This window comes from Colletotrichum karsti (assembly GCF_011947395.1).
Source record: "Colletotrichum karsti strain CkLH20 chromosome Unknown Scaffold3, whole genome shotgun sequence".
NCBI lineage: Eukaryota > Fungi > Ascomycota > Sordariomycetes > Glomerellales > Glomerellaceae > Colletotrichum > Colletotrichum karsti.
The window spans coordinates 957569-984710 of record NW_024065903.1 but is presented as its reverse complement, the minus strand read 5'-3'; the positions used below and the strand labels follow the sequence as shown (position 1 = coordinate 984710).

The 27142-nt window shown below is 53.9% G+C and overlaps 5 protein-coding genes across 5 annotated transcripts; 2 read left to right on the top strand and 3 right to left on the bottom strand.

Moving 5' to 3' along the window:
* Positions 1-11615: 11615 nt before the first annotated feature.
* Positions 11616-12701, bottom strand: CkaCkLH20_01375 (3-hydroxybutyryl- dehydrogenase; the record flags this gene model as incomplete). The annotated part of the gene is made up of 3 exons (XM_038884094.1): positions 11616-12346; positions 12401-12500; positions 12567-12701. 3 exons carry the CDS (start codon positions 12699-12701, stop codon positions 11616-11618), a joined length of 966 nt encoding a protein of 321 aa, XP_038750686.1.
* Positions 12702-13199: 498 nt separating this feature from the next.
* Positions 13200-16751, top strand: CkaCkLH20_01374 (DNA repair protein; the record flags this gene model as incomplete). Its single annotated transcript, XM_038884093.1, has 3 exons — positions 13200-13274; positions 13329-15705; positions 15757-16751. 3 exons carry the CDS (start codon positions 13200-13202, stop codon positions 16749-16751), a joined length of 3447 nt encoding a protein of 1148 aa, XP_038750685.1.
* A 2328-nt stretch (positions 16752-19079) lies between these two features.
* CkaCkLH20_01373 (uncharacterized protein) lies at positions 19080-20385 on the top strand (the record flags this gene model as incomplete). Its single annotated transcript, XM_038884092.1, has 5 exons — positions 19080-19190; positions 19259-19355; positions 19431-19730; positions 19778-19995; positions 20059-20385. 5 exons carry the CDS (start codon positions 19080-19082, stop codon positions 20383-20385), a joined length of 1053 nt encoding a protein of 350 aa, XP_038750684.1.
* Positions 20386-20914: 529 nt separating this feature from the next.
* CkaCkLH20_01372 (epoxide hydrolase) lies at positions 20915-22626 on the bottom strand (the record flags this gene model as incomplete). The annotated part of the gene is made up of 3 exons (XM_038884091.1): positions 20915-22316; positions 22373-22503; positions 22561-22626. The coding sequence occupies 3 exons, from the start codon at positions 22624-22626 to the stop codon at positions 20915-20917; spliced, it is 1599 nt and encodes a 532-aa protein (XP_038750683.1).
* A 1112-nt stretch (positions 22627-23738) lies between these two features.
* On the bottom strand, positions 23739-26610 carry CkaCkLH20_01371 (high-temperature-induced dauer-formation protein; the record flags this gene model as incomplete). Its single annotated transcript, XM_038884090.1, has 5 exons — positions 23739-24718; positions 24779-25022; positions 25072-25665; positions 25736-26455; positions 26515-26610. The coding sequence occupies 5 exons, from the start codon at positions 26608-26610 to the stop codon at positions 23739-23741; spliced, it is 2634 nt and encodes an 877-aa protein (XP_038750682.1).
* Between the last annotated feature and the right edge of the window lie 532 nt (positions 26611-27142).

Sequence of the window (27142 nt, the reverse complement as noted above, 5' to 3'; positions counted from 1 at the left end):
GCCCGGGACGGCTTGCCTGTTGTCTGTTGGTTGCTTTTTTTTTTTCCTCTCGTCGGCTGCGTTCTTGCTTCCCCCGTTCATCTTAGATCCTCCCGCCACGAGGCTGGATACCTGTGTGTGTGGTTAGGGACGAGGGAAATGCGGCGACGTCGATGGAGAGGTCATCCCGGGAATGCGGCTGCTGCTGCTGCTGCGGCGGCATGCCGTAGACGAGCGGGCGGGCGGTCGGGACTGGGCGGATCTGAGTCACGACGCAGACGCCGGCCGCCGCGTGGGCTGGGCAGCAGCAGCAGCGGGATGAGACCAGTTGGTGGCCTTTGACGCCGCCTCTCGGGGACGGTCCCCGTACAACATGATGTCTGATGTCTTTTGGGGGCGAGAGAGGCAAGGAGCGCATTCTTCTCAGACACGCACACACAGCCTGCTTGCCTGCAGCTTCGCTCTACTCGATGCGCACACAGAGGGCAGAAAATAGCATCAGAGTCCACCATGCCACATGCTCACCCATCTTCGTGGATCACCGGGTGTGGTCTGTGCCAGTCGAGGTCGAGGACGAGGTTCCCAACGGAGAGCCGCAGGTAGGCGGGGGAGCAACTAGCCGCGATGGCAGCGCCGGGCGCAAATAGCTGCAGTTTCGGGAAGACGCCGTTTGTGTGTGTTGTTGAGAGCCATCGCGGGTCGGGGATCAGTGCCGATGCGAGCTGAAGCTGAAGCGCTACCCTTCCCTACCTCCCCGCCCGGTGCGTGTTGCGTTGTATCGCGTCTAGGAACTTCAAGACATCGTGCGGCGATGGGTTTGCGAAAATGCAGCACGGGACAGCTACAGGAACGGGGATCGTACTCATGGATCGCGATCCGCTGTGTCGAAAATCCCAACAGTGGGTTTTTCGTCCCTTTCCCTTTCTCAGTCAGTGTCTTCTCGGTCTCGTCCTTGTTGGTCTTTCTGCTTGTCCGCGGAGTGGATCTCGGCGCGGCTATGAATAGGACTGGAGGGTTGCAGTGGTATCGGATTCGCCTGCCCATTCCCGTTTTGAGGAAAAGGTCGTCGTCCAGGTTCGATGACGATGAATGATGGTCTCCCTCGCGCATCCTGAGATCGAGAGACAAGTCTCCACGGCGAGCCCACAGAGTCAAGACAGTGGAGCTGGACTTTGGTCAATTGTTGGCAGGAGAGCTGAGCTACCAGTAGCCGTGCTTCTGGAGTCGTGCAAGCTTTTTGCATGTCTTGGGATGCGGACTGAGCCATGTGCCACCATGAGGCGCGCCCGCTTTTTGCATGTGTGGCTTGGAGTGAGCCTCTTTGTCCTTGCCACGCTGATGATGGAGATGGCGGCTCTTGGTCTGTATCCGTACCGTATTCTGGTTGAGGAACTTTGCAACCGCTGGATTCCCGCACTGGCATTACGGCAAAAGTTACTGCCAAGCCGTAAGACAAGGATCACCGGATGGTGGGGGATGACAAAGGCTCCTCTGGGTCTCTCTCTCGCTGTCGGCTGTCCTCTCTCTTTCGAGGGCAGGGTCGACATCTTCCTCGTGCGACACAAGTCCATGTTGAATCCCAGGTGACAGACGGGTGGCCGAAGTTTTCTTGGTTGCTCGGCGGTGGCTCGTCACTGGTGTCACACCAGCGACGGGACGAGAGCTGGTCGGGCGCGGGTTGGTTGGTGCGGCTGCGAGGACGAACAGGGCTCACCCACGACAAGCCTTTTCGAGTGCCGGTCCGTTCTGAACGTCTCCCCCCAACTTTTCCAAGAAGAGGGAAGTGAAGGGGAAGAAGTGGGGTCGGCGGCAGGTACGTATTGCCTCTCCGTACCTTACCTGCCTAACGGTAATGAAATTGGCCGTGGGATTGGGGATGACGATGGCACCGTACCGTTGTAAATGGAAGGGGGTCTGGTCCTGTTGGCGTAGGATGGATCGTGGATACGGAATTCCCAGTGCCTTGGAGGCGAGGCGACGGAAAGGATCAGTCATCGCAAAAGGACCACGACCATCGGCAGAGATGGGTGTTGGCTCCGTCTCCGTTACCATCCGCAAAAGGACGGAGCTGCTCCTGGAAAGCGACAGTGACAGTGACAATCACTGAACAGCCGTTGATGTGCGTCTGCTGTGGAGCTGGTAGACGAGGGAAGCCCAAGACGAGATGAAAGAAATCATCAATGGATCCAAGTGCAGGCTGCTGGTCCATGACTGCCAAGACCTGCGCAGGTTTTGCAATTGCGGTGTGCGGATAACGCTACGCTTCGGTCAAGTCGTCGGCGGTCGGTCCATGTCTCCATAATCCAGAGCGGAGGCCGGAGAGAACAGATTTCGCGGACATGGATGAGGTCGCGGCGGTAGGAGTGGAGGTTGGAAGTCGAGAAGTGCACCAAACCAAATGAGGCAATTCGAGAGAAGGTCCCCTGGCAAGCATCATGGTGGTGCCGCGTGCGGATATCTCGCGACTGGTGAGTTTGTAGCCTAGTGCGAGCAGTACTGCGTATCCGTAGACGTTACTGCGTCCTTAGAGCTGGGGTCCTTGAAAAAGTGAAAAAGCAATCAATTGAAGCAAACCGAGAAAAGGGGTCCCCCTTCGGGAAGTTTAGTTTGTGTCTGCATGGCGGTATCGGACTGAAAGTTGCGCAGGCACAAGCAGGCACAGCAAACCTTGATTGTATCGACGACGGTCTAGAACCATCCGTACCTTCTCTGTACCTTGGCCTTGGCCTAGTGTAAGGTAATGACGGACACGGCACGGCAGGCAAAGATGAGGCAGGCAGGATGGACTGCCGCTGCCGGTGCTTCAAACGGACGGGATCCGGGAGATGATGCGATCTGGTGGTAATTACGGATGCCGCTGGGTCGCTATGCCGTCTTTTGCTGGATCACATCTCCGCCGGCCGTCATCTTCCTGTTTGGCCTGCCCACGAACGAACGCCGGACGGGTAAGAGCCTCCGCAGAAAACATGGTCCCCGTCCAGTCTTACGTAGGTATCGTACGGATATCCTCAACCCACTCGCGCACCGGAATGGTCCAGAGTGGTATTCGGTCGTCGGCGGACCTGCCTGCTCCGTTGCGATGGGCGTCTGCGGTCGATTTGCACCCCCGGCCACCGTTGCAGCGCGGCCGGGTTCGTCGCTCGCATGCCTGCATCAAATCTGGGATTCATGTCGGGGGGGGGGGAGAATATGCGTCAAAGAGAGCCGTCTCGCCGGTCCGACATTGCTATGATGTTTAACTGCGTAGTGTTGTATCCGAGCAGGACTAAGTGGGGACGAACCCAGATGGCGCCGATCGGACGACAATTAGGTAAGGTGGCATCCGAGGGAGAGCAGGCATTCCCGGACCTTCCACCTCCCATGATCCAGTCGGGTCCTCTTCCATTCCAGCTCCTCGGTCACGGAATTACGCATAGCCCCGACAACGAGCATCACCCCAGTTGAACGAACTCAACGCCCATATCTTCGCTGAACCGCACTATCGCGGCGGCGCCAATCCTGCCGCCAGCGCCTCTCATCCCGCCGAATGGCGCTATCCTACCCAAGGTACGACGACGGTCAACCTTGACGGTTCTGCAGCAGGCTCTGCCTTACTCTTATTGTTCGTTTTGGATACAGGCTTCTGTCTACCCTACCCGCTCACTAAAAAGATTTGGAAATGAATTGAGCATTGGCCGGTTAATCTATTCAACCCGCCGCGCCAACTGTATTTTGAGGGTTCAACGACAACAAGTCTTGAAACAAGTCGCTCATTAGCTCCTTCTCTAAGGCACGAGTCCCTGTGAAACCGGACACCAGGTAATGCTGACAAGCCTCCGGCTCACCTTAGGTTACGGATGCTGTTTAGACGAACCGTACGGACGGTATCCAAGGCGCTCTCACCCGCGCGCGCGCGCGTCTCACGAGATGGAACAGCCGCCCATGCCACCAGCCTTGCCGCCAAGACTGCGAGGCTGCTACCCTTGGCGCAACGGTGAAGGACACGCCGACGGCGAGTGCGAGTCTTACTCTTGACTGACTCTTGAGTCCTCTCGTCTAATGTCCCACTCTCCGAGCTCCCCGCTAACGTTTTCCGGAGAAACATCGACGAGGACTTCTTTAACGAGCGGGCACGCGGGAAGCGCGGGATCTTCATCAACTCAACTCAAACTCGACTCGACTCAAGTCATGAGACGCAAACGACATGCCAGCGGGCGGGACGAGCAGGACATGCGACGATGGCGGGCTCTCGCGGTCTGGGCATTCGAGGTCTAGGCATCGTCTATCAGGCGGGGTTGGAAGGGTCCCTACTCTCGCTCAGGTCGTCCACGGTCCACGGTCCTTGTGACGAGGTCTCGTCCAAGAGAAGATGGCGACTCCTCAAATTTGGCCTTGGATCATTTCACTCGCGGTACTTGATGAGGCATGGGCCCGAACTTTCTTCTTCGCGCTTCGACGCGGCGACGACTCAGGTCCTTGTCGTCTGACGGGAATGGGATGTAGAGACCCCAAAAGGTGCCCCAGGCGCATGAAGGGCTCAGTGTAGCCCTGTCGGTATGGGCTAATGTGAAAGGTGAGAATGGGAATTAGGCTGGGTCCCTCGCTAGGCTCATCGGGTCACTCCACAGCGGGTGGGGTGTCGTTGAGTCGAGGCTCACGTTGCAGCGTGGTGGAGAGTGGAGAGGGCGTGGCCGGTCCCCGGTCCAGTGTCTCTGCGGATATTCCAGGGTAGGAGTATTTGCAGCGACGACGCGACGGGTAGCTCAGTGCAGCTTATGCTATCAGCAAAGAAGCGGAAAGTGGTATCCGTTAGACGGTATCCGAAGACTCTCTTCAGTTGAGTTCGTTGACGATGCCGGGGTCGACTCGAAGTTGCGACCTGCGAGAGCTTCTCCGTGGAGAGACAAACACGGGACGCTGTTTGCGAGTGTGGTGGTTGAAAGTACGGCCATGGCTAGTGCCGATTTCAAAGATCGACGGGTATTTTTCTCGCTCTTTTTTGTCCTCTCTCTTTTCTTTTCCCCCCTTGCGGCTATCTCATCGGCATCGGTGCTTGTCAGGCCTCGGACCAACAAGAGCTGCCGGCCGCCGGTATTAGCAGACTCCACCAGTCGGGTTTTGATTTCACTACCGGGTTCTCCTCTACTGTTAATGTTATTCTTTTTTCTTTCGGCTTCGCGTCATTTCCCTGCTTCTCCCCGAGTCTCGAAAAACCTCGTCCTCGCGCTTTTCGAGTTTCCGGTCCTTGTATCCGTGGACGCCTTCTCGCGACGTTGCTTCTTCATCACCGCTCCTTGCAGTTGCAAGCGAGAATGGGCATGTTCCTGCGGTCCGGCCCTCTCTGCCCAATGGCAGTAGGTATCAGTGACATTTCACCAGCTCCGCTGTTGTTCTTCCTTTTCCCGAAGAAAAGAACCTCGAAGAAAGAACAAACCTTGGAAAAGCAACAGAGGAAAAAAGAAAACATACGGATACAAGAGACACTACCGTCTGGCATCGGCGGGTCCTACAATACCTACACCAACTCCGCCGACCCGCTCGCTCCAATAAGTGTACCGTAAGGTACCTTGGGCCTGTCCAATTTCCAGTCTGCTCAGTGCTTCCCCGGTCTCCCGGTGTTGAGCGAGGTTCCAGTTGCAACTTTGCGGCGTCGTCCTCCACCCCGGGCCTACCGCTGCCGCGCCCTACCGCGCTGAGGTGGCTTGCATCGCCTTGCACGACCGTGGACGTTATGTGAAAGCCGGTGGTAATAATCGCTTAAGGATGAGCTGCGTTAGGGGCCTTCTTTTTAGACTCATCGGCACGGCAGCCCTCTCAGCCCTCTGCCCTCAGCCCTTGGAGCGGGTGTCTCTTAGCACATCTTAACACCCCCAATTATGCGTCGCAATCGCCAGGCATGTCCGGCAGAGCCAAGCTGCATCGAGTTGCTTTTCTGACCTCATCGGGTCGCCGTGTAAGAGCTTGTCGCAAAATGCTTGGTGAGGTGTTGATTCGACAACCTCACGCGTATCAAGCCCCAGAAAATACCGCGAGCAACGATAACAAACACTTCATACCATTACACCTAGGCGAGAATATGGCCAAGGCATTCAACTGTGCATTTCCGTGTCATTGCATTCCCATTGTTACACTCTGTCACCTGACAACACCTGACATCCCACACCCCATCACCACATGGTATCTGTAAACCTTAGTCAGTCGGTTCCTGGTGACAAGGCTGACTTGAGACGACTAACGTCTGAAAACCACAGCCGTTCCTGTTTTACCAGGCCACACGATGGCACGACGGCATTCCCGTTCAGGTTCACTCCATCTCGAGCCAAGCACGCTGGCTTGCTGTCGTTCATCCCCGAACTGTGAACTGTCACTGAACCCATGGCGGCCCCCCTTCTGCATCCATCCATCCCCCTCGTCAACCGTCCATCCCATCCCATCCTGTCCATCATCCGTCCCATCGCCATCGCCATCGCATCACAACCCACACACGCCATGGCTGCCATGTCCACAGGTCCATCCCGTCTCGCCTCACCACATGCATGGCACGCATTCAGCCCATCGGCCATCCCTAGAGCCCCAGCTTTTTCCGACCCCTCCTCACTCACCTACCCAACACACGCTCGTTCGAAATAGCATCACTGGGCTAATTTTACATCACTCTGAGCTCCATCTCAGCCCAGTCCAGTCCACCGTCCAGCAACAACCCCTCACCTTGGACGGCCCCCATGTCCGGCGACGTCCATCACCAACATAGCCATGCCGTACTATAGCTGTCACCTCGACGGGAACCACGTGCCTTCCGCCTCCTCGGATCCCTCTCGACGCTCTCTCTCGAGGCCTTCACCTTGCGCGCGCGCGCGCGCTGTCACTTCTCGGAATCTATCTCTGGCCCGTTCGTGTCAAGCACATCCATCATCAGTCACAAACCTTCGTTTGTCTTGCCGTCCAACCCCGTCCAGCCAGCCGGCTGCCTACATCCCATCCCTCCTACCAAGCGGTCATCTCTGGCGTTATATCGACCGGGATACGTCGATGAAAAAGAAAAAGAAGTGTCAGAAATCCGTGCGTTGTCTACCTACCGCCGAATGTTCTCAGCCCTTCAATGCGACCTGACAGATCGCAAAAAAAAAAAAAAGAAGGGCCCTCGGGTGCATTCAACGGTCTTCCGGCGTCCAACGGCTTCCCGCCCCGTCTCCATGACATGATGCTGCCGGCACTTCGCTACCTTCCACCTTGAGGTCGCCTTCCGGTAGCCCACCTCCTCCTCCTCCTTCCTCCTCGCTGCCACCGGTCGACGGGTGCCTGCATCCAGCCCCCGTCCGCTCTGGCTTTCCGGTCGGACGTAACCCATCTGTAGACCTGCATCCAGCGCATTGTCGTCGGGGTAGCAGTGAATGTCCTTTCCCTGTGATCCTCTACGAAATTTCGAGGCGAAAAAAGCAGTCGAATCAAGACGAACTTCCGAGTCTCCCACACACGAGACACGGGGACAGGGCAAGCTCGGCGTACCGGTCGGTAGTTTGCTTTTTTTTCAACACATTTGCGGACGCCGATCAGGTTCGCGCCATTAACGTGCCTCAAACGACGACCGCATCACGACAACGTCGAATCCACCAACCGCCGCGGTCTCCAGCAGCCAGCCAGCCCAACTTCGTCCTCCCGGCGTGAATGAAGCCTGTCCTTAGTTGTTTTGCTCAGTATTGCTGCTATTGCCGCTATTGCTTCTGCTGCTCGCCGTCCATTCCTCCCTCCCTCCCCTCCACCCAGAGTGTTGCAGACATACGCGTCTCCCGCGGATCTGGAGCAGGTGGTTCCTGCGTCACCTAACCGTACCGTACCTCGTCCCCGCACGTCGTGTTTCACGCCATGGAAAACCCGAAAGAGGAAATGCGCGCCCCCCTAGGACCAACCGTTCGGCATATTTTTTGTTAGTGCGTGTTGAATGCGAAAGCGTGTGTTGTGTTGTGTGGAATGTGTACTGTATGTACGTTGACTTCGGATTCTCAGTGGAGGGAGGGGATGCGACGACAAACCGCTTGGCTCATCCATCGTGATCCGCCCGTCGTCCGAGCCGGGGTTCTACGAAGCGACCGCGTCTCCGGCGAAGATGATAAGCCCATAACCGCTGAACTTCATACCGGGATTGGTGGGTTTAAGTTTTCGGTCGGGGAAGAACGTGTCTTGTCCTGGACAGGGTGAGAGCGGTTCATGGGAAAACCCCCGACGTCCCGCCTCGCATCCCGTTTGTATCGTCGACTTTCTGGGGGCCTCGAAACCCGAACGATGCTCGGCGAGATGGGCTTCTGCGTCGAGGATAGATAGCGGGAGAGAAAACAACGAGTGGTCTCGACTTTTGCGGCTCCATTGACGGTCGTCGCCAGGCAGGCAGGCAGGCTGGCAGGCATCGGCCGTCCTCGGCGTGGCTGTACCGTCCAGAAACGCGGCAGAGAGACGGCGGACCCCGGGGTTTCGGAGGAGGAGGGCCTTTCTTCCCACGCAGAAAGCAGCAGCAGCAGCAGCAGCTAGCTACGCGAGGCGGTCCCGGTTGGTCTCTGCCCGGCGCGTCCGTTTCGTCTTTCCGCCGCGCGCGGGTGTCCGATAGATTGGATTGCGAAGAAAGAGTCTGGGCCCGTTGTTACCGAGGTCGGGTTCTGCGAGGTTGTTTCTGTCCCGTCTCCCGTTACCCTCTCACTCCCTCTCCCTCTCCCGGACTACGGAGGGACATGGACGTGGTGGTGTCAGATGGCGCCCCTCCCGGTCTCTTCGGTCGACGGGCTCCGTGGCCCGGGGGTCCTCAGACGTTAGTCCCGGGGGCTAGGGACGTTCGTTTCCATGGGAGGCGTTTGATGTTGTTTTCCCGCGGAGGAATTGGTATTCTTTCTCGTATGGTTGATGTCGTCATTGTTCGGGAGGCATGTGGGTGGTTGTCGGTGATGGTCCTGGGTTATCTTGATGGAGATGGATGGAAGGGAGGTTTTTCGAAGATACTCCTTCAGGGCCTGCGTTAGAGATGGAGAAGAATGATGCCATTAGTGGCACAGAACAGGTTCTAGATCATGATGTTCGGATGGTTTCTCTGGGCATGATGATGATCTTCGCTCCTCGTTGAAGTTGCCTCGTTGGAGTGAAGCAATAGCGGCTGTATACCAGCCCAGGCTGCGTAGGTTGAGTATTGCCTAGTAGACTGCTACAGTGTGTAATCTACTTGAAGAGTCTTTGGCTCTAGTCTGAATTCAAGGGCCGGGCTATACTCATGTTTGTCCATGATACTTGACATTGAAGAACCTCCACCGTGCTTAGATACATGAAAACTGCGACCACCAATGGAAGGAGACACATTCATCATCGTTCGCTTGCGATTCCCGGGGTTGACCAGACTTTCATCACTGGTATTTCCAGGAAATCTGTAGACATGGGCTGGGAGAGTGAATCCATGTTTCTATCCAATCTGACAGATAAAGATGTATTACAGCTTCGTCACTCTAGGTGCATCCCGCAGCCTCGAGTGTGAAGCAGCGTCCCAGTTCCGAAAGTTCTTAGTGTTCCTTGTGGTCACCTTTAGGTAATATCGACATGTTTTCACAAGATATGGTTCTGTTTGCGTGTTCCTCTCCTGAGCCATCCTGTTCGCTCCGGTTGTGTATACGCTGAGCAGTCGATAATATCTCTCAGTGATATGCCCTTTCAGGATCTCGTGATATTGTCGAAGACCCCTGGAAGTTATAGGCATCGTTAGAAGATTTATAAACCTCGGGGTCTAGTATTAAATATACGAAGACACGCGTGTTTGTCTGAATTCCACGTGGACGTACAGCGATAGACAGGGCAAGACCTTCCCAGACAGCTTCACAAGCTCTTCAGATAGACATGCGAATAAGTCACAAGTATATATGCCGCTATGGAAATCCCTTCTTTCGGCTTTTCCCCCAGTTTCCGTATTAGGATCAGGTCGAGGGTGTGAAGCTGTATTTCTGGTAAGTGGTAATATGGCCTGTTTCGCGTAGATGTACGTTTTCATATATCCGCGTCGAGGTGAGGTGCGAAACTGCTTCGCCACGTGGAGCGCTAGAATCATTGTGGAAGAAACTTAGCCTAGTCTTGGAAGTTGACATGGTGATTGAAATACATTCGGTGAAAGAGCCTTGGGATGCGAATATCGCTTTCGGTCTTGATGGTGTAAGTGACAGGATGTTTGTGATAGCATAGCATTCCCCTGAAACCTTGTGGGATATACGAGGGATCGAAAACCGACTCAGAGAACAATCCGAGTCTATTTTAGTTGTGTCCCAGTAACTCCAAATGTTTCTTGCGACTGGTTGTTTGTCCTTCGTCAACAAGATGGTGTTGTGCTAGACATCCAGCAAACCCCTGAGGCCGTCAACATGCCTAAGAAACGGCTATCACAGACACGACATGTGACTTGATATGCTGAGACGTCGATATTCGGGCTGCCTACATTCTATCACGTGGAACTCTCGGCGTTGATGAGTTGACGATTTGGCAGGATATCAATCTGATACGCTGGCCATCACCACTCCCCCCCGTCTGCTGGATCCGAACGGGAGCTAGTGTCTGGCGGCAGAAAGATTACAATGCTCTCCAGTTAAACAAACTGACACCATTCCCAAGACGGACAACATGGATTTTCTGCCCAGAGAAACATTCATACATCACAGGGTAAAAGGGGCTGTGGCAAGGACACCACGTAGACATGTTTCGCCACTCTCGGCCCCCATTTCTAGGAGAGACTACATCTCGAAACGTGGCGCACCGATGAGGAAGGGGGCCTTCCATGCTAGATCATCGGAGGAGCATCCTCGTGGCTTTGACGTTTCGCCGAGCCGTCATGGTGATCTTCAGGGTACTCCCGCAGACGGGCTGACGGCCTGGGTCATACCCAGCGTCCGCCCCTGACGGCCGCAAGGGGTGACTTGGGATGAGGGCTAGAACACTCCAGTGCTCTGAATCGGACGAGATTTTGTAGTCTGGTATCAGGAGATACCCCTGGGCTAACCATGTTGATAGTTGAAGGTCTTCAGGGGAACTGTCAAACCACGTCATGCCTCCGAACGGCTTGACAGTCTTGGGAAATGCCGTCTGAGTGACCAGTCAGTATCGAAATGAGAGACGATTAGTCGTATCACTGCTTTAATGACTTGAATATACAGAGCAACATACCGCAAGCCAGAAAAAGGATGTAGCTCTGTCGCAACCCCTGGAACTTCATTGACAGACGGAAACCGAAGTGATCCGGACAGGTTAATCGTCACTATCGAACCTCTCATCATGCTATTGACGAGGGGAAGAGCGGCAACACGTAAGTCTAGTCAACATTCCAATAATGTTTCTATGGAAATAGTAACTCTGCCTAGCAACGCGTCCAAATGACGCATGGCTACGTCTTTTTGTGATCATTCAGGAATCAAGACAAATTAGCACCTTTAGTACACACCTGTAGCTACGAAACAGAGCAATCATTCTGCCACGAGATTTTTAAACACGCTGAAATATGGGCCGTGTATGTCATAGGGATACGTGAATCAAGGTACGAACTCAGATTCAAGATGAACTATCAGTCTACCAGTATCATTACAACCTTTCCAGGTACCTTACGCCGTCTGCTGATAAGACGTGCAGATGATCAGCTTTTGATGTCGAATCTAGTAATCGTAGAAGCCCTTTCCACTCTTCTTTCCGAGCCAGCCGGCATCGACCATCTTGCGCAGGAGCACGCTAGGTCGGTACTTGGAGTCGCCGGTCTCCTCGTAGAGCACCTTCATGATGGCGAGACAAGTGTCCAGACCAATGAAGTCGGCAAGCTGAAGAGGACCCATCGGCACGTTGGTACCGTTCTTCATGATGGCGTCAATAGAATCTCTGTCACCGACGTTCGTCTCCAAGCAGATCACAGCCTCGTTGATGTAGGGCATGAGAATACGGTTGGCGAGGAAACCCGGAGAGTCGGCAGAGACAGAAGTGACCTTGCCCATGGCCTTGCAGAAAGCAACGGCCTTGTCCAAAGTCTCCTGGCTGGTCTGAAGGCCGCTGATGATTTCCACGCCCTTCTGGATAGGAACGGGGTTCATGAAGTGGGTGGAGACGACACGGGAGCTGGCCGAGGTGTCTGTAGGATCCTTAGTCGTGGAAGCCGCGATGCGGGTGATGGAAATTGATGAAGTGTTCGTGGCGAGAATGGCATGCTTGGGGCAGACCTCAGCCAGCTTGGAGAAGATTTCGAATTTGAGGTTAGGGATCTCGGGAACAGCCTCGATGACGAAGTCGACGTCTGAGAGGTGATCAATAGAGTTGGCCGGAGAGAGCAATGAGCGAGCCTGGTCGGCTTGTTCCTGGGTAATTCTAGACTTGGACACATCCTTTGCCAGAAGTTTCTCTAGCAGCTCGTCAGTCCGGTGCAACTTCCATGCAGTTGATACTGTGAACCTACCAGCAAATGCCATGCCCTTGTCGAGAGCTGGCTTGGATGCATCTACAAGTGTTACGGGTACCTGTGCCCTTTGAGCGGCCACGAGAGCGATGCCCAATCCCTAATTACGTCGAGTCACTTAGTAGCTTGATCGTGAAGTTTCACATGTCAATTGGGATGTCCTCACCATCTGTCCAGCACCAATGACACCCAATCGCTTGACTCCTCCAGTCGCAGAAGCAACTCTCGGAGTTGAGCTAAAGGATCGAACCGGAGCCGGCAGCTTGGCCGCGAACCGTACGCGAGCAATTGCAGTAGCCATGGTGTTGATGTGAGTGAAGACGTCAGACAGCAGGGATCAATGGAGTATTGGGATGTTGCGGGGTCGGTCGACGGGCGTCGATTATTGTTCGGTTCAACAACAGGACAATGAATCGAGAGGATCGTTCAATTTACTTCGTGAGGGAGTTTCGTTTACTCTGCGACTGAGAAAGAACAACGATCGGATGTCCGAGAGCTGATGTTGTTGATGGTCCAAGGCCGCAATGACGATCAAGGCCCTCGGCTAACCTCGGCCTCGGCCATTGGCGCTAAGGCAAGGTACGTTCAGTCACAGTGCAGTCTATCTAATCTTATCGATATGATAACACCTAGAGTGGGGCCATCTTTAGTGGTTTCTCAATGGGAACGCGCCTGAACGCGTCGAGCGCGTCTCCCCGTATAGATCTCTTAAGCACTTCTCTGAACCGGGTCTTGCATGGAGACAACACCACAACCAAGGTCAACTCTGCCGCCGCCTTGAGCTCCCAAATCTAGCAAAATGGAGCACTCGGACGGGACAACGGACGTTGTTCACCCCGAAGTTCGGGCGCACATCAACAGTCTCGTGTCTGCAGTAAGTCCAAACAGTCCGGTGATCTTTGCCATCCAACTGCTGACGATGCGATAGCTCGGTGGCACCAGCGCCGACGACGATGGCCAATACCGACTTGGTGATGACGCGACCGAAGTACTCCGCGACCTGAAGAAATGGATTCGATTTTACGACGAAAAGACCAATCGCATGGACGTTGCCCGCTGCATCGCCGAAGCCAACCTCGTCGAAGGCGACCTGTTGCCGATTCTCGCAGGATGGCCGGAAAGTGCCACAGACAACAAGTTCAGGGCGCGCATCGCACTGGCTTGCTTCGAGATATTGGTGCCTCTCACATGGCCCATCGACAAAGACCCCGAACGAATGACCAACAATCACCACCGACACATGCCTGTTCTCGAACTTGCCCAATTGGGCTACAAGAGAGCTATTATCAACTACGACGCTGCCCAGATCCTCCATACTGCAGTTCGAGCTGCTCTTCCCTCGATGGCTACCTCAATTGGCGACCGTACACCCCGCGACCACGGTATCATCAAGCTTGCGCTCTTCTTTTTGCGCAACATTGCCATGATTGTCCCTCCACCGAACGTCAAGTTTGACGGCGACGAAACGATGATTTCCCGCTCCACAACCATTGATACGTTCTCCTTCCAAGACATTTTCGCGGTCATCTTAATGATTGCCTCGAACATGGGGGAAGACTTCCGCACTGAGGATGTAACTGTCATGGAAATCATCTTCCACCTGGTCAAACAGGTCGATTCCAAGAAGTTATTCATGGATGAACGACAGCTTAGCAAAACAAAAGCCAAGGAGCTCTCCGACATGATGAACAAGGAGAAGGCCATGCGGACTGCGTACAACCGTAAGCAACCCACACGTCACAATCGATTCGGCACCATGGTCTGGATGCAGCGAGGAGACGGAAGGGTATCAACCATCACGGGCCAGGATGCGCTTGGCGACAGTGCCATTCGGCAACAAAAACTGGACGAATCAAAAACGTTCAAACCGGCACGGAGGGCCAGAAAGGATGAGGTGGAACCCAAAGATCTCGGTGCTCCTGTGAAACTCAATTCGAGAGCCAGTGGACAGCTTCGGACATTTGTTGAGGACTTCCTCGACGCGGGCTTCAACCCGCTGTTTGAACACGTCCGCAAGTCAATCGACCGAGAGGCATCGCATGTCCTGACCTACCACCGTAGGCAGTTCATGTACCTGGTAGCTTGGTTTTTGGAAGCCGAAAGAAACCGCAGAAAATCGAAACGCGACGCAAAGAAGCCGAATGCCCCTGACGAAGTGAGCAGCTTCAACCTGGTAGCTGGAGTATTGCACCAGGAGATGTTCATCACCCTCACCAAGACTATGCACGACTCCTGGGAACACAAGGAATGGCCGACGTTGACAGCTGCGTTTCGATGCTTTACTCAAATTCTTCTCACCGTTCAAGAAATGTCCGAATCTGGCAACGAGGATAACGAAGAAATCGCCGAAAACATCTTAAGCCGTCTCTTTTACGAAGATTCGACACACGATCTGATTGCGAACGTTGTCAGGCAATACAAAGACCAAGGCTTTGAATACCTCGACTCTGCAACAGAACTGACACATCACTTTCTCCGTATTCTGGAGGCATATTCCAAACAAAACGTGGACATGCAAGTGAGGTCTCGCAAGCGGACTAGGAAGAAGAAGAAGGCCGCTCAGGATGCTGCTGGATCAGACAACGTCGATGAACAAGGGGATGAATCCGCTAACGACGAAGCCAATGCGGAACGAGAGTCAAAAGAGCGCAAATTCGACTTCCACCGATTCACTTCCCGCTTCACCCCCCAGGGAGTGGTCGATACATTTGTTGCCTTCACCAAGTACTACAGAGACCTTGACGACTCTCAGCTGAAGCGCGCTCACCGCTACTTTTACCGCGTAGCGTTTAAGCAAGAGATGAGTGTCATGCTCTTCCGTGTTGATATCGTGCATCTCTTCCACAGCATGATCAAAGGACCTGAGCCTCTTGACAAGCACTCCGGGATGTACAAGGAGTGGGAAGAGCTCTCCAAGCAGATACTGAGGAAATGCATCCGCAAGATCGAACAGCGGCCTGAACTTGTCATCGAGATGCTGTTCTCCAAGATAAACAGTACGGCACATTACCTGGAGTTCGGGTACGAGAAGCAGACCATCTCAACGTCGCACGCCAAGCCCGCAGCGGAGCTCGAGTTCAAGCACACAGAGGACAGAGAACAGCAAATCGCGATTGCAATTGGCGCTCTGCTCGACAAGAACCAACTGGATCACATCGCCTGGGTCAAGAAGACGCTCGAGACTGTCGAAGCTGAACGTCGTGCCTGGGCAGCAGCCAATCAAGTAATTCCTTCTGTTGAGGGCACTGAAACACCCACCGAAGACGCTGCTGCAACGGATCCAGCCAACCTCCCCGATGTCTACAGTAAGCTCATTCCCTTCTCTTATCATGATTCAGCCCGCTGACATTACAAAGCTGTACGTCCAGACGATGACTCCCGCAAAACTGCCATGTTCAAGAACTCGCATCTGCGCCTTCTCATGAAGCTCGTGGGAATGGAAAGACTTGCTCCCATGATCGATGAAACACCTCAATCTCTATGGGTGCTACCTCCCCACGTTACTGCAGACCACCTGCGCGAAAGTCTTGACTTCATCAACAAAGCCGAGTTCAGCCCGCCCGTCTTCGACGACGGCCGTTCAGCTGAAGATCAGCTTCGGCGCAAGAAGGCGCCGCGGATCCGCGCCGAGTACGATGATGACGATGATGACTTGGACGATGGATTCCTTTTCGATCCCCTGGGCCCTACGGTCCACAAAAACATCGATGAACCTGCGAAGAAGCCGAAGAAGAGGCGTCGCAGAAAGGTAGCCTCGGATGAGGAGGCTCCGAACGACTCGGAGCTTGAGGAGAAGGCAAGGAAACGCAGAGACCGCGAGAGAGAGAAGATGAGAAAGATCAAGAGCGAGGCATACGTGCATGCCAGCGATGATGAGACCGATGAGGAGCGCGACCGCGAGTTCTTCCTGCGAGAAGAAGCACAGCGATCACGCGTGGCCCGCGTTGTAGAGAGGGTGGCTTTGGCTCAGCCAGATAAGCGACCAGCTGCAACGCTGCTTGAGGACAGTGATGACAACGACGACGATGTCCTAGCTGTGACAAGGGGCACTCCCCAGTCGACTCGGCCCAGTGCAGATGTGGACATGGAGGACCGGAGCGATGGCGAACAGAACGGGGCTGATGACCCCACGCCACCTACGTCAAGCCAGGCGTCGTCGCAGAGTAAAGGAACGAGAAAGCGGAGGAGATTGTCTCCTGAAGAGTCTGCGGTGACTGAAGAGAGTAAGGCGGACAAGGGTGCGGACGCTGACACTGAGGGTGACGAAGATGAAGACGTGCCAGCGGCTGCGGCACGGTCGAGGAAACGTACGAGAGGTGGATTTGTTATGGATAGCAGCGATGAAGAATAATCATGGGTTGGATTGGGCGTTTGGATTGATGGAACCTAGATGCATAGCACAGGAGGTATTATGTTGATAACACGATTTACGTCTAGTCAGAGCTGTTCAATTGGCGAATACCACTCTTCATAATGGCTTATAGGCTTTTGATTTTCTCCAGACCGAACCATCATGCTGGGGACCTGTCCCACCGGTCATGGTTGTTGCGGTCTTGACAGCTCACAGTCGATCAAGAAGGTCAGGTGACGCAGCATTTTATATGTTCTTGAGGCTTCTATGATACCATTCCTTCATGTATAGCCCTATTTCGACCGGCGAGGATGAAAGTTCTCTTGCGAGTATAGTGTCTAAGCCAATAACGCCGACGTTCGACGGTCAACGTTCAACCGTTTGTGCTCTGTGGTGGATGTTCGTTGGGCCCGTTACCTGCTGTGGCCCGCGTTGGAACATCATAGGAGAGCAAATTCTTGTGCACTATCCAGTTGTGAAAACTGTCCTACCCACTTGCCCCGTCCCCGAACACGGTCTTCTTCCACACTCAAGCGATAGCTACTTCGGTTTGCTGGAACCTGTAGTTAGTCCAATCAGATACGGATGCATTAGTGCTTTGGTTGGGCCTCCTTGGTTGAAGAAAATACTGACCACTCTGGGCAAAAGTCGTGGATCAATTGTTCGTGCCAACCGAAAGTAAGCCGAGATCAGACGGCAGAGGCGTCGGTGTCGCACGCATATCCTCAACGGAGATCTTCCGTCGGTTGAGTCGGCCGGCCCCATACGGCAGACAGTCCGGCACCCGGGCAGTCCGGCGTCGGCACCGAAGTTCCACGCGCCCACAAGGCAACACACCACATCCATATGGCTTGGAAATCCCCCTTCAAAACTGCCTTGCGCTCTAGTCGAGAATACGATACTTCACCCTAGGCATACGGCGGCCTTCCGGTAGGCTGGACGCGGTAGCGCTGACTTCGCTGCTGGATTAGCCCGTAAGAGCCGTACATTTGAATGCAGATGTAAGACACGGGCCAAAGAGCCGGCCTCAATATACGAATGACGGTCTGATCTTCTTCCTCATACCCCGCCCGGGCAGATTGTGCCCGACTTACAGTGACAGGGAGAGAAGAATTGGAAAATGCATCTTGCTTCAGCAATCGTCTTTGCTATAGTGTCTGCGTGCTCGATCAAATCTAGTTTTAGAATAAAGGGAATATTCAGATGTTCTTCGCACTATTTACGCGGAGGTACTTTCAACTCGATCAACCTTTGCGTGCCTGCCACGACTGGCGAGAGTGTATCCTCCGTTCCGTCAGCTCTGTTTGTTCAACGATTTAGCTTCGTTGAAGCGGAAAATACGGAAGAGCTCACAGTTCTGCGGTTCCGGTTGCAGACAATTTCCTCTTCAGTAGATACTCTGGAGCTGTCTATACCGACTTCACCTAATTCGTATGTTCCTCGTAGTTTAGGGATGTGAATATAATAGATCCCTCACTTCTTCCGCACTGCCGGTGTGGCTGACTTCAATTGGAAGGCAAGCGGTTATTCGATGATTCATACCTGCATTCCGCGTCTCAAACCGCCTGTACTTCTTTTGATGACTTTTCAACGCTGGTAGATGCGTTCAATCGACCAGGGTAATGATGCCTGTGATTGCAGTCAGAAACAGCCTAACTAATCATAGGATCACCGAAATGCCAAAGTCATCAAGCGCTTACTTTCTCGGTACAGTCCTTGTTGAGTAGACGTTCTCTTCACAACTCCGCAAGCTCGACTTTGGGGACAGACAGGTCCCTTTTACTGCCATATGGAAAACAGAGGATGGCATCACTCTCCCGCAGGTCTACCCCGACGTAGATGAGCGCTTTCGAAATGTCAATACTTGGCAAGCCCATCGTCTTGCTGTCTTTTTGAATGACTAGTTTCAACTTAAACCCCGCTCTCGATGATGGTCGTCGAGAAGGCCACGAATGAGCAAGCAGGCCATCACACCATTCTATCCGCACCGAGAGAAAGGCGCAGACAGCTCAGCATGTCAAATGAGACAAGTGGGAGGTCATTGACTGTTCGCCCGTTGAAGTAGGTGTTGCCGTGCGAGTAAAAAAAGCGTAACCTAGAAACTAAGATAGGCATCTTTACAGATAAGTCTCCCAACTAGCCTGGCCTCGGTGAGGCTCATGACGAACGAGGCCCCCATTATAACCATTATTCATGTCGCTGTTCATTATGATTTCCTCACGTTTCAAGAGTTTGTTGTGACTATGTCAGTTAATACGGATGAACAAACACTTCGATTTATGTCACCTCGGGGGATGACTGACCTCGAGGCTGGCAAGGGCAGCCCGAATGACCCTTCAACTGCAAACACGTCCAGATGGAACGGCAGACTCTTCTCCAGGCTCCCAGCCTGGCCATTCGATCCATGGTTTCAACGGAAAGCTTCTGGCGCATCAGCCAGTGAGTACCTACCCGCGAGTACCTACCCGCGAGTACCTACCCGCGAGGCCCTTGGTTGTTAGTAACAGAGGAAGCAGACGCCCAAGGAGAACCGGTCCAAGGAGAACCGGTCCAAGGAGAACTGGTCCAAGAAGAACTGGTCCAAGGACCAGGGAGCTATGGCAAGTTCTTTTACCGCGATGAGCGTGAGTAGCCAGGCCATGTACTAAGAACTGGCCTGACAGGCTGACTCGATCGTAGCCGAACGATACCCCAAAGGTTGGCCTCGGCTGGCAGCAGAACAAGATGCCTACGAGAACGCCTCGATCTATCGCAAGTTCGGCTACGTCTCGCGACGATGCATTCTCGACGCCCAAGCAAAGTTGACTAGCCTGGAAAAACACCTCTTCAACTTGGAGCGCCCGCCATTACTGGACGACACATCGACCCCTGTGCCCTCCTCCTCCTCCGTACAGGTGTCAACCATAAGCGGAGAGAATACCCTGCCAGCAACGGCGAGCGAAACGCTACAGAGCATAGGCTCATTGCTTCCCGAATACCGTGGGTTTGTCCAAACCCCCTACAACTTTGGTGCTGAATGTCCCTAGATCAGATGTTGTTCAATCTACGAACCCTCGAGTCGTTCCACGAAGTCCGCTACTACGAGCACATTAATTGGTACGACAAAATCACGGCCGATGACTACCTCAGTAAGGAAGAGCTGGCCTACATGAACCACGTCAACGACTTCGTCAATACCGGACCAGATCCTCTGTGGCTGGCTTTCGAGTCGTTGCTGTACAGACTTCCGTACTCCTTCCGGAAGGTGGGTTGTCAGCAGTCCCTGGTTCGGAACTCCCAGCTAACGAGATACGTGACACCTGTATAGCTCATCTTTGGCCATCGGGACGATACTAAGAGGCTTCGGAACTTCATACTCTTGCCGATGCTTCACCTCCGCATTCTGTACAAGACTATCTTCATCTGGTTTTACGCGTTTTTGCTATTGCTCCCCGTGGCGCTGCTTTATCTCCACCCGGGTTGGAGTAAGCAAGCCGTCATTGGTCTCGTGGCTGGTTTCACCGTTTTCTTCACCGCATCACTAACTCTTCATCGAGGCATCAGCATGCAAACTACACTAATCGGGGCTTGCACCTATGCAGCTGTCCTCGTGGCGTTGTTTGCGGAGCTACAAGACACGTCGGCGACGGGATAATAAACGGGGATTATATAGAACCTCGACGGCATGGTGTTCCACAAGATCCTCTTTCGTAAGATATCCTCTATGTTGAGTGAACGAATGTCAGTAAGAGTTGGGAGATTTCCAAGAGGAATACAAGTTGGTCGAGGTTGTACGGTGGGTACCTAGGGACTGAGATAGTCTGGCGCATGGCCACTTTCGCTATGCTCTACATAGTTCACTCGACATATTGATATAAATATTGATAGCCACTAATAGCTCTTTGATTTGTGCAATATCTTACGGGCGGAAGGGAAGGAGAGACAGGAAATACCCCGGCACTGAAACGTTTGCGTTTGTCGTTAAGCTCAAATCTGGGACGGCCGAGACAGCCTGACGATACGCAGTGAACGGGAGTAGCTGCCGCTGTGTATTATGCTAATATAAATGAAATACTACGATGCCTTTGTATCCCGTGTTCATCGTCTTCGTAACCGCGAAGCATGCCTCCTGGTATCATTACACAAAGAAAAAAAACATTATTAGGTCAAGTTCAACAGGCAGTTCAGTTTCCCGGAGGAGTAACCACGATAGTATCAGGACTAGCCTGATCGAAATCCGCATCGCCTCCCCCGCCGTCCTTCTGAGACTTCCCAGGCGTCTCCGAAGCCTCGCGTATCCGCTCGAGACGCCACGAAGCCTCCGGCTGGGGAGTGGACGGCACCGTTCCAGCCGCTCCCTGGCCAATCCCTCCTTGCTTCGCGCCTGACGGGGAATCGGACTGAACCGTGACTCCCTGGAGAGGCGCGGTGGTAGCCTGCGTGGGATTCCTCAACTTGTCGCTAATGGCGAGTAAGCCTTTGGTCAATCCTCTGACACCCTCGAAGATGTACTCCGGGGAGTCCCAGGCGACCAGGCCCGGAACTCCTGACGCTCGGCGGGCGTAGAGTAGGTTATAGGATACGTTGGCCCAAGCCGGACATGCGTAGGAGCTCGGAGCCGGCCGGGGCGAAACAGGGTGGGCCTCGACGTCAGTCGGCCGTCCATCCCCGTCGTCTCCAGAGAACACAGTTATCGCCATGTTCGGCTTCGCTGCCGACCTGGTGTCCGTCTTCTCCTCGTGTGCGAGACAGTGAGCCCAGAAGCGCATCGCGGCCTCCGGCCCCGGAAGCCACGCCGCCTGCGTGAACGTGATGATCTCGGTCAGCGAGAACTCCTTCTTGGTTCCCAGCACGCGGATGACTTTGAGGACGAGCGCGAGCAATCCGACCGGCGAGTCACACAGGGCGAAAGACGGCGTGTTCGGTTCCAGCACGTCCGTCGCTCCCGGCTTGTGCGACGTCGACGACCGTTCGACCCGGTCCAGAGACTGAAAGTCCTCGGCCTGGTACCCGAAAACCGGAGCGCGCAGGAACTTCGCGATCGACCACTTCATCCACGCCAAAGGCGCCTCCTTCAGACCCGGGGCCGCGAGAGGGGGGTTGATGAAGTGAGCGCCCAGGCAGTTGCTCGAGTAGTGGGTGGCCAGGTGATTCGCGAGTTTCCAGTCGATTTCCGCGGGACTCGAGGCGGCCGACGCCGTATTCGAGACGACGTAAGACGAGTACGAGAGTCTCGACATGATGGTGTTGAGAATCTCGGCCGAGGCGGAGACGACGGGCGTGTTGCTCGGGAGCGCATCGCTGAAACCGAGACCGGGCAGAGAGGGGATGACGACGTGGAACGGCTGCTGGGTCTCCGGGTCTTTCGGTTCCGTGAGAGGCTGGATGAGGTGTTGGAGGGAGAGGTTTGTGAAGGGGAACGGGGGTATCAGGAGAAGAGGGACGGCGCGGTCATGCGGCGACCTGGCGTGGACGAAGTGAGACCTGACGGACGACTCCGAGCCGGGGATGAGGACGGCTGTGCGGAACTGGGGGAGTTGCGCGTTGAAGAGTCTCTCTTGCTCGCGCCAGTCGTACTTTTCAAGCCTGAAGCGCGACTCATCAGAAACGCAGCTCGTGAGTGCTGGGGAGGTCGAACTCACCAGAAGTCGACCAACGGCTCGATCTGGGGTTTCGGTTCCCACCAGTCCTGGGACTTTGGCTCCGAGGTCTCATGAGGTAACCTGGTGAGTTCCAGTTTCTGTTTTGTCAGATCCAGATATTTACTTGAAACCTTGAGTTCACAAAAGTCAGCGGTCATACTTTGTCAATAGACTTTGGTCTTGCTCACATGAATACGGTAAGGCCGGATCTCGTCTCCAGCCAAGACACCACTGCTTTCGAGGGGCGTAGCCATGTTGGGCAGTGAGCAGGAATAGCAACGAGATCACGAGAGTTTCTTGCTTTCCCGAAACGGCACCAAAGACAACAAAACAAGACGACTTGTTGAAGACGCAAAGGCACGATCAACGACGGGGAGAAAAATCGGTGAAAAACAACATGGGATGGGAAATATGGTATTTCCCACGTAAGCAACCAAACATGAATAAAGTGCAACCCGACTCGGAACCAACTCCCTGAAAACCCATCAATATCGCCGGGGACTTTATTAACTTCCTGGGCTTCCTCTTCCCAAGCGAGCGTCTCCCGTGTCCACGTCCGTCGTCCCGGTCGAGGTGTGTCATTGTGGCTTGTTGATGCTACTCGTCAAGGCGGCTTCTCAGTGGTTCAGGACGAGGAAACGGGCAGTCTAGAACGAGTGTAAGCCGATGGACGTGTGGCGGTGCGTACGAATCCTTGATTAAAAATGGGGTTGAACAGCAGAAAAGAGATACGTATCCATGTCAATAAACGGAGATGATCACCGCTTTTTGCTGGCGTTGCAAGGTACAGAGTTGCATCAACCAAGCTGAATGTTGGACGAAATGCGCGAGCTAAGGGATCTATTGGCTATGCTTCCTCCTTGCCCCTGTCCACTTGGGATGGCACACTTGCCACACAAGCCACACCTTTCGAGTTTCCCATCCTTCTTCCAGATTCCCATCTGGTCAACTTGGGTCTCTAGTATTCTCGGCATCACAAAGTGCGAGGGACAGTCGTTGGATTGTGGTATTCGCAATTCACTGCAGCTAGCACATGCATGGCGGTTATAGCCAACACGCGTCCTTCGCCACAGCTTATCATCCCAACGCCGGTTGTAGACCTGATCCCAACTCCAACATCACCCCGGTTCTCTGCCCGTCGCCCTACTCACTGCTCTAAATCTCGCTGCCGACCATACGCCAGCGGTTCCATCGCAATACCTTGCTGTGACATCCAGTGACAACCGCCCACCTAGCCCAGCCCGTCTTGTCTCATTACCTCCACATGTACAATCATTTGGTGAAGCTGGGCCCCTCTCTGTTTGCTGTGAACACCGTCCTACTTCGTCGGATCCAGCGTGTCGTCAATGAGTCATGCTCTTCTCTCTCACGCAGGACGTTGTGGTGCGGGTGGTGCCGCTCCCCCTGGGGCTCCGCGTAGGTTCATGGCGCCAATGCGGGACACTATGTTGCTTCCCACAGCGTCGACAGCTCCTCTGGGTGAGGTCAAGCTCGGCCCTTGAGGCGCCGTCTCTTGAACACGGAACAGCTTTATCGCTGTCCCATTCCAGATTCCGACTGTGCCCTTGGAGACCTGGATTTCGCTACTGAAGACGAAGCCCCAAAGAAGCGATTCGTACCAGCCCAAAGCCAGCTGCGACCATTCAAAAGAATGCACACGTGGCGAGGATGGGTCGACACCCACAAGCTTGATCTCCTGGATCTTCTGCAATGTTTCTCTGTTTGCAGATTCTCCTGCGAGTGCTTGACGTGGCAGTAAAGCCGTCACCTGTTGGATCAAAGTGAGCATGGTATGAAGAGGCAACTCTGGCAGCCAGCTTTCGATCCATTGCGCTGTAGGCTCGAAAGCCCCCGACTGTGACTGGCCGCTGGTCGAGTATCCGCCGAGGCTTGTGGTACTGTTCTGCCTCGAGAAATTGCTCATCCCAGCAGGCATTTTACCCCGGGCCTTTTCTGACATTCCTCGAAGCTGAGTGGGAACTGCATCTTCTGCATAATCGGCTTGGGAAGACGTTACAGAAGGGTTTTCGCTCGTGGTTGATTGTGCTGGCGTTGGACGATGATCATCGTCTTCGCTGTCATCCTCGTCGTCACCAATCGCAAAGGTGCCATCTTCTGGTACGTCGCTCAGAGTAGGTTGTCGAGGATGCGAGGTGGTCGGGCTGCGGATACTCTCCACGGAGCTCCTAACAGAACTGGGTTCCAGCCCATCCCCATTAGCCGCGGCCTCCTTGCGGCGGCGGTTTCGTCTCTCGATCTCTTCCTGGCCACTCTCAAGCGTGAAGCTTCGCAGGGCCTCAATGCGCTTCTTGTTGCGCAAGATTGCAAATACCAATTCGGGATTTTCTAGTTGGTCGTAAGTATGGGTCGCAATCTGATGCAGTGGCTGCTGTGCGCTAAACTCACTTTGGTATTGATGTTCAACGATTGAGTTGATTGATTCCAACAGCGACCTCAGAAGGTCGTGGTTGCTGTCGTTGGCCAAAAGGAACGAGGGTGACGACATTGACGAGAAGAGTTGCATCAGCTTAGAGGCAGATGCCGAGCTCAGCCCTTCGAGGTAGGGGGCGATGTTGTTGATAACTGCGAGCAGAGCCGGATAGATAGCGTTCAGTCTGCCTTGACTGGTAGTGATTAGATTATAGATTGACTAGCTGATGTTAGTGATGTGCTGGTAAAATTGAAGTTGGTTTCCTCACGTGAATCAAGAAGTCGGCATGTGTTCCGCTGAACCCCGGTATCCTGATGGCCAAGGGCAAACTGTCTTGTCGCGAAAAGTTGCGGTTCATGTTTGTACCGAAGTTCTTTTCTACACTGAGTGTCTGTAGTAAGAACGCACACATCCGTACCACACCCTGCTTGGAAGGGTCATTCTTGTATTCTAATGCGTAGAACAGCGTCAAGATGACAAAATCATGGACTCGCTCGGTATCGATAATAAACGAACGAAATCTCTTGTTGCACTGAGTGATCTCCCAGAACAGCATGATGATTTCGGGAGCAAACTTTGCCGTTGGCTGTCCGCTGGGGAGGTAGGAACTCTTCTCCTGGAGAGGCTGGTTGAGTATGCGCGTCATACCATCGACAATGAACTGGAAATCCTGTGGACGATGGAGCCTTCCGAGGAAGTGGCGGTAGAAGTTTTTCGACGTGGTACCATCCTGCTCGGGTATAGGATACAAGAGAAATACCAGCAACAACTGCAATGTGTATGTCACCAGTATCTGCTTCTCATCTTTAAAAACCAGCGTGTTGTAGGGCACGCGCCAGGTAGCGGGGTTGTACTTGAGGGTCTGTAACTGTCAGTACTTTCCGAGACTGAAGCATTGCAACGCTAAATTCAAGATATGGGACAACACGTACAGTATTAAGCAACGAGCAGAGCACTGATAACACAACTTGCTTGTCGGAACATGTGCAAATGTGCGTCAAGGCCCGGACTCCCTTCTGCGGCAAAGTGTTGGGCGACATGTACATGCTCTGACTGGTCATTGTCATGAGCAGGCGGAGTATTTCGCTTCGATTGCTCTCATATTCCTTGGTGGTAGCGACTACTGTGTTACAGCCTACACCACTTTGCCAAATGGCGTATGTGACTTTGGTTTGTCCATGAGGTTGCTTGGGTAGAGTGAGATCGGAAAAGAACAGAAGGTCGACAAGAGTATCGATGAGCTCTTCGGCGAGAGGCTTGGCGTCTTCGAAGTCTTCGGGGTCGCTTCTGGGCTTGGGCGATCGCGGGCCATCCTCCCCGCCGTCAAACAGCACTTCGTTGGCGATGGCCGATTGCCTCGTTCTCTTCCTCCTAGCCCCCCAAAAGAATGTTTCTTCCCATGATTGAAGGTGTTCAGCTTCGTAAACGAAGGGGAGAATGCGTGTCAGAACTCGGATGCAATTGAGGGCGTCTCGTTCGGGCGCGATCTCCGGGTCGGGAAACGAGGGATGATGGCGTAGGATGAAGAGTCGTGATGTGACGGCGAGTATGAGGGTTTCTAGGTTCTCGAGGGCTTTATCTCTGGTGCGACGAATATCGGCGGGGGAGAAGAGGCTGAAAATGTCCTCTGAGGATTCGGGGAGCTCCCAAAACTGTTGTCGCGATCTGGTCAGTAACACATGCGAAAAGGACACGAGGCGAGGGAACGCACAGAGGTCCAGTAGGGGTCATCGGCAGGTATGTGTCTTTCTTCAGACAACCTGAAGATGCCCTTCTTGAAGACGAGCTTCGAGTCGCTGGCACCCATTTTGACACTGAGAGGTCATATCTATCGGGAGCGTTCTGACGGGAAAGGAAGTTTGGGGGACGACGGTGTACGGATACGGTTCCAGACCACAGGTGCCCGAGTGCTACGTAATGGCAAAACAGTGGGTCGAAGCTGAGTCGACCAATAAACGTTGGAAAGCGGGGTAGGAACTCCCCGTATCCTGCGTGAGGTGAAAGGTCCTCCCCTTTCCCGTGGTGATCCTTCATGCCGAGGTACGTACTTCCTCCATTCTCCCGTTTCCTGTGAGTTACATGAGACCCAATTCCCATCGGGAACCAACATGATTTCGAGGCAGGGGAGTGGATTGCCTTGCGGGATCCAGTCACCCAGTCTACAATAGGCGCCAAATAAACAGCGCTGCTTCTCAGACAATATGGGGATTGTGATCATGCTGTCGCGTTACTTGTAGCGTGATCTGCGCTCTTGGTGAACATCGACACCTTGTGAGAGAAATCTCATCGAGTTGCGAATACCATTATTACCCGTGGGCTGTGTACATTGATGTCTATTT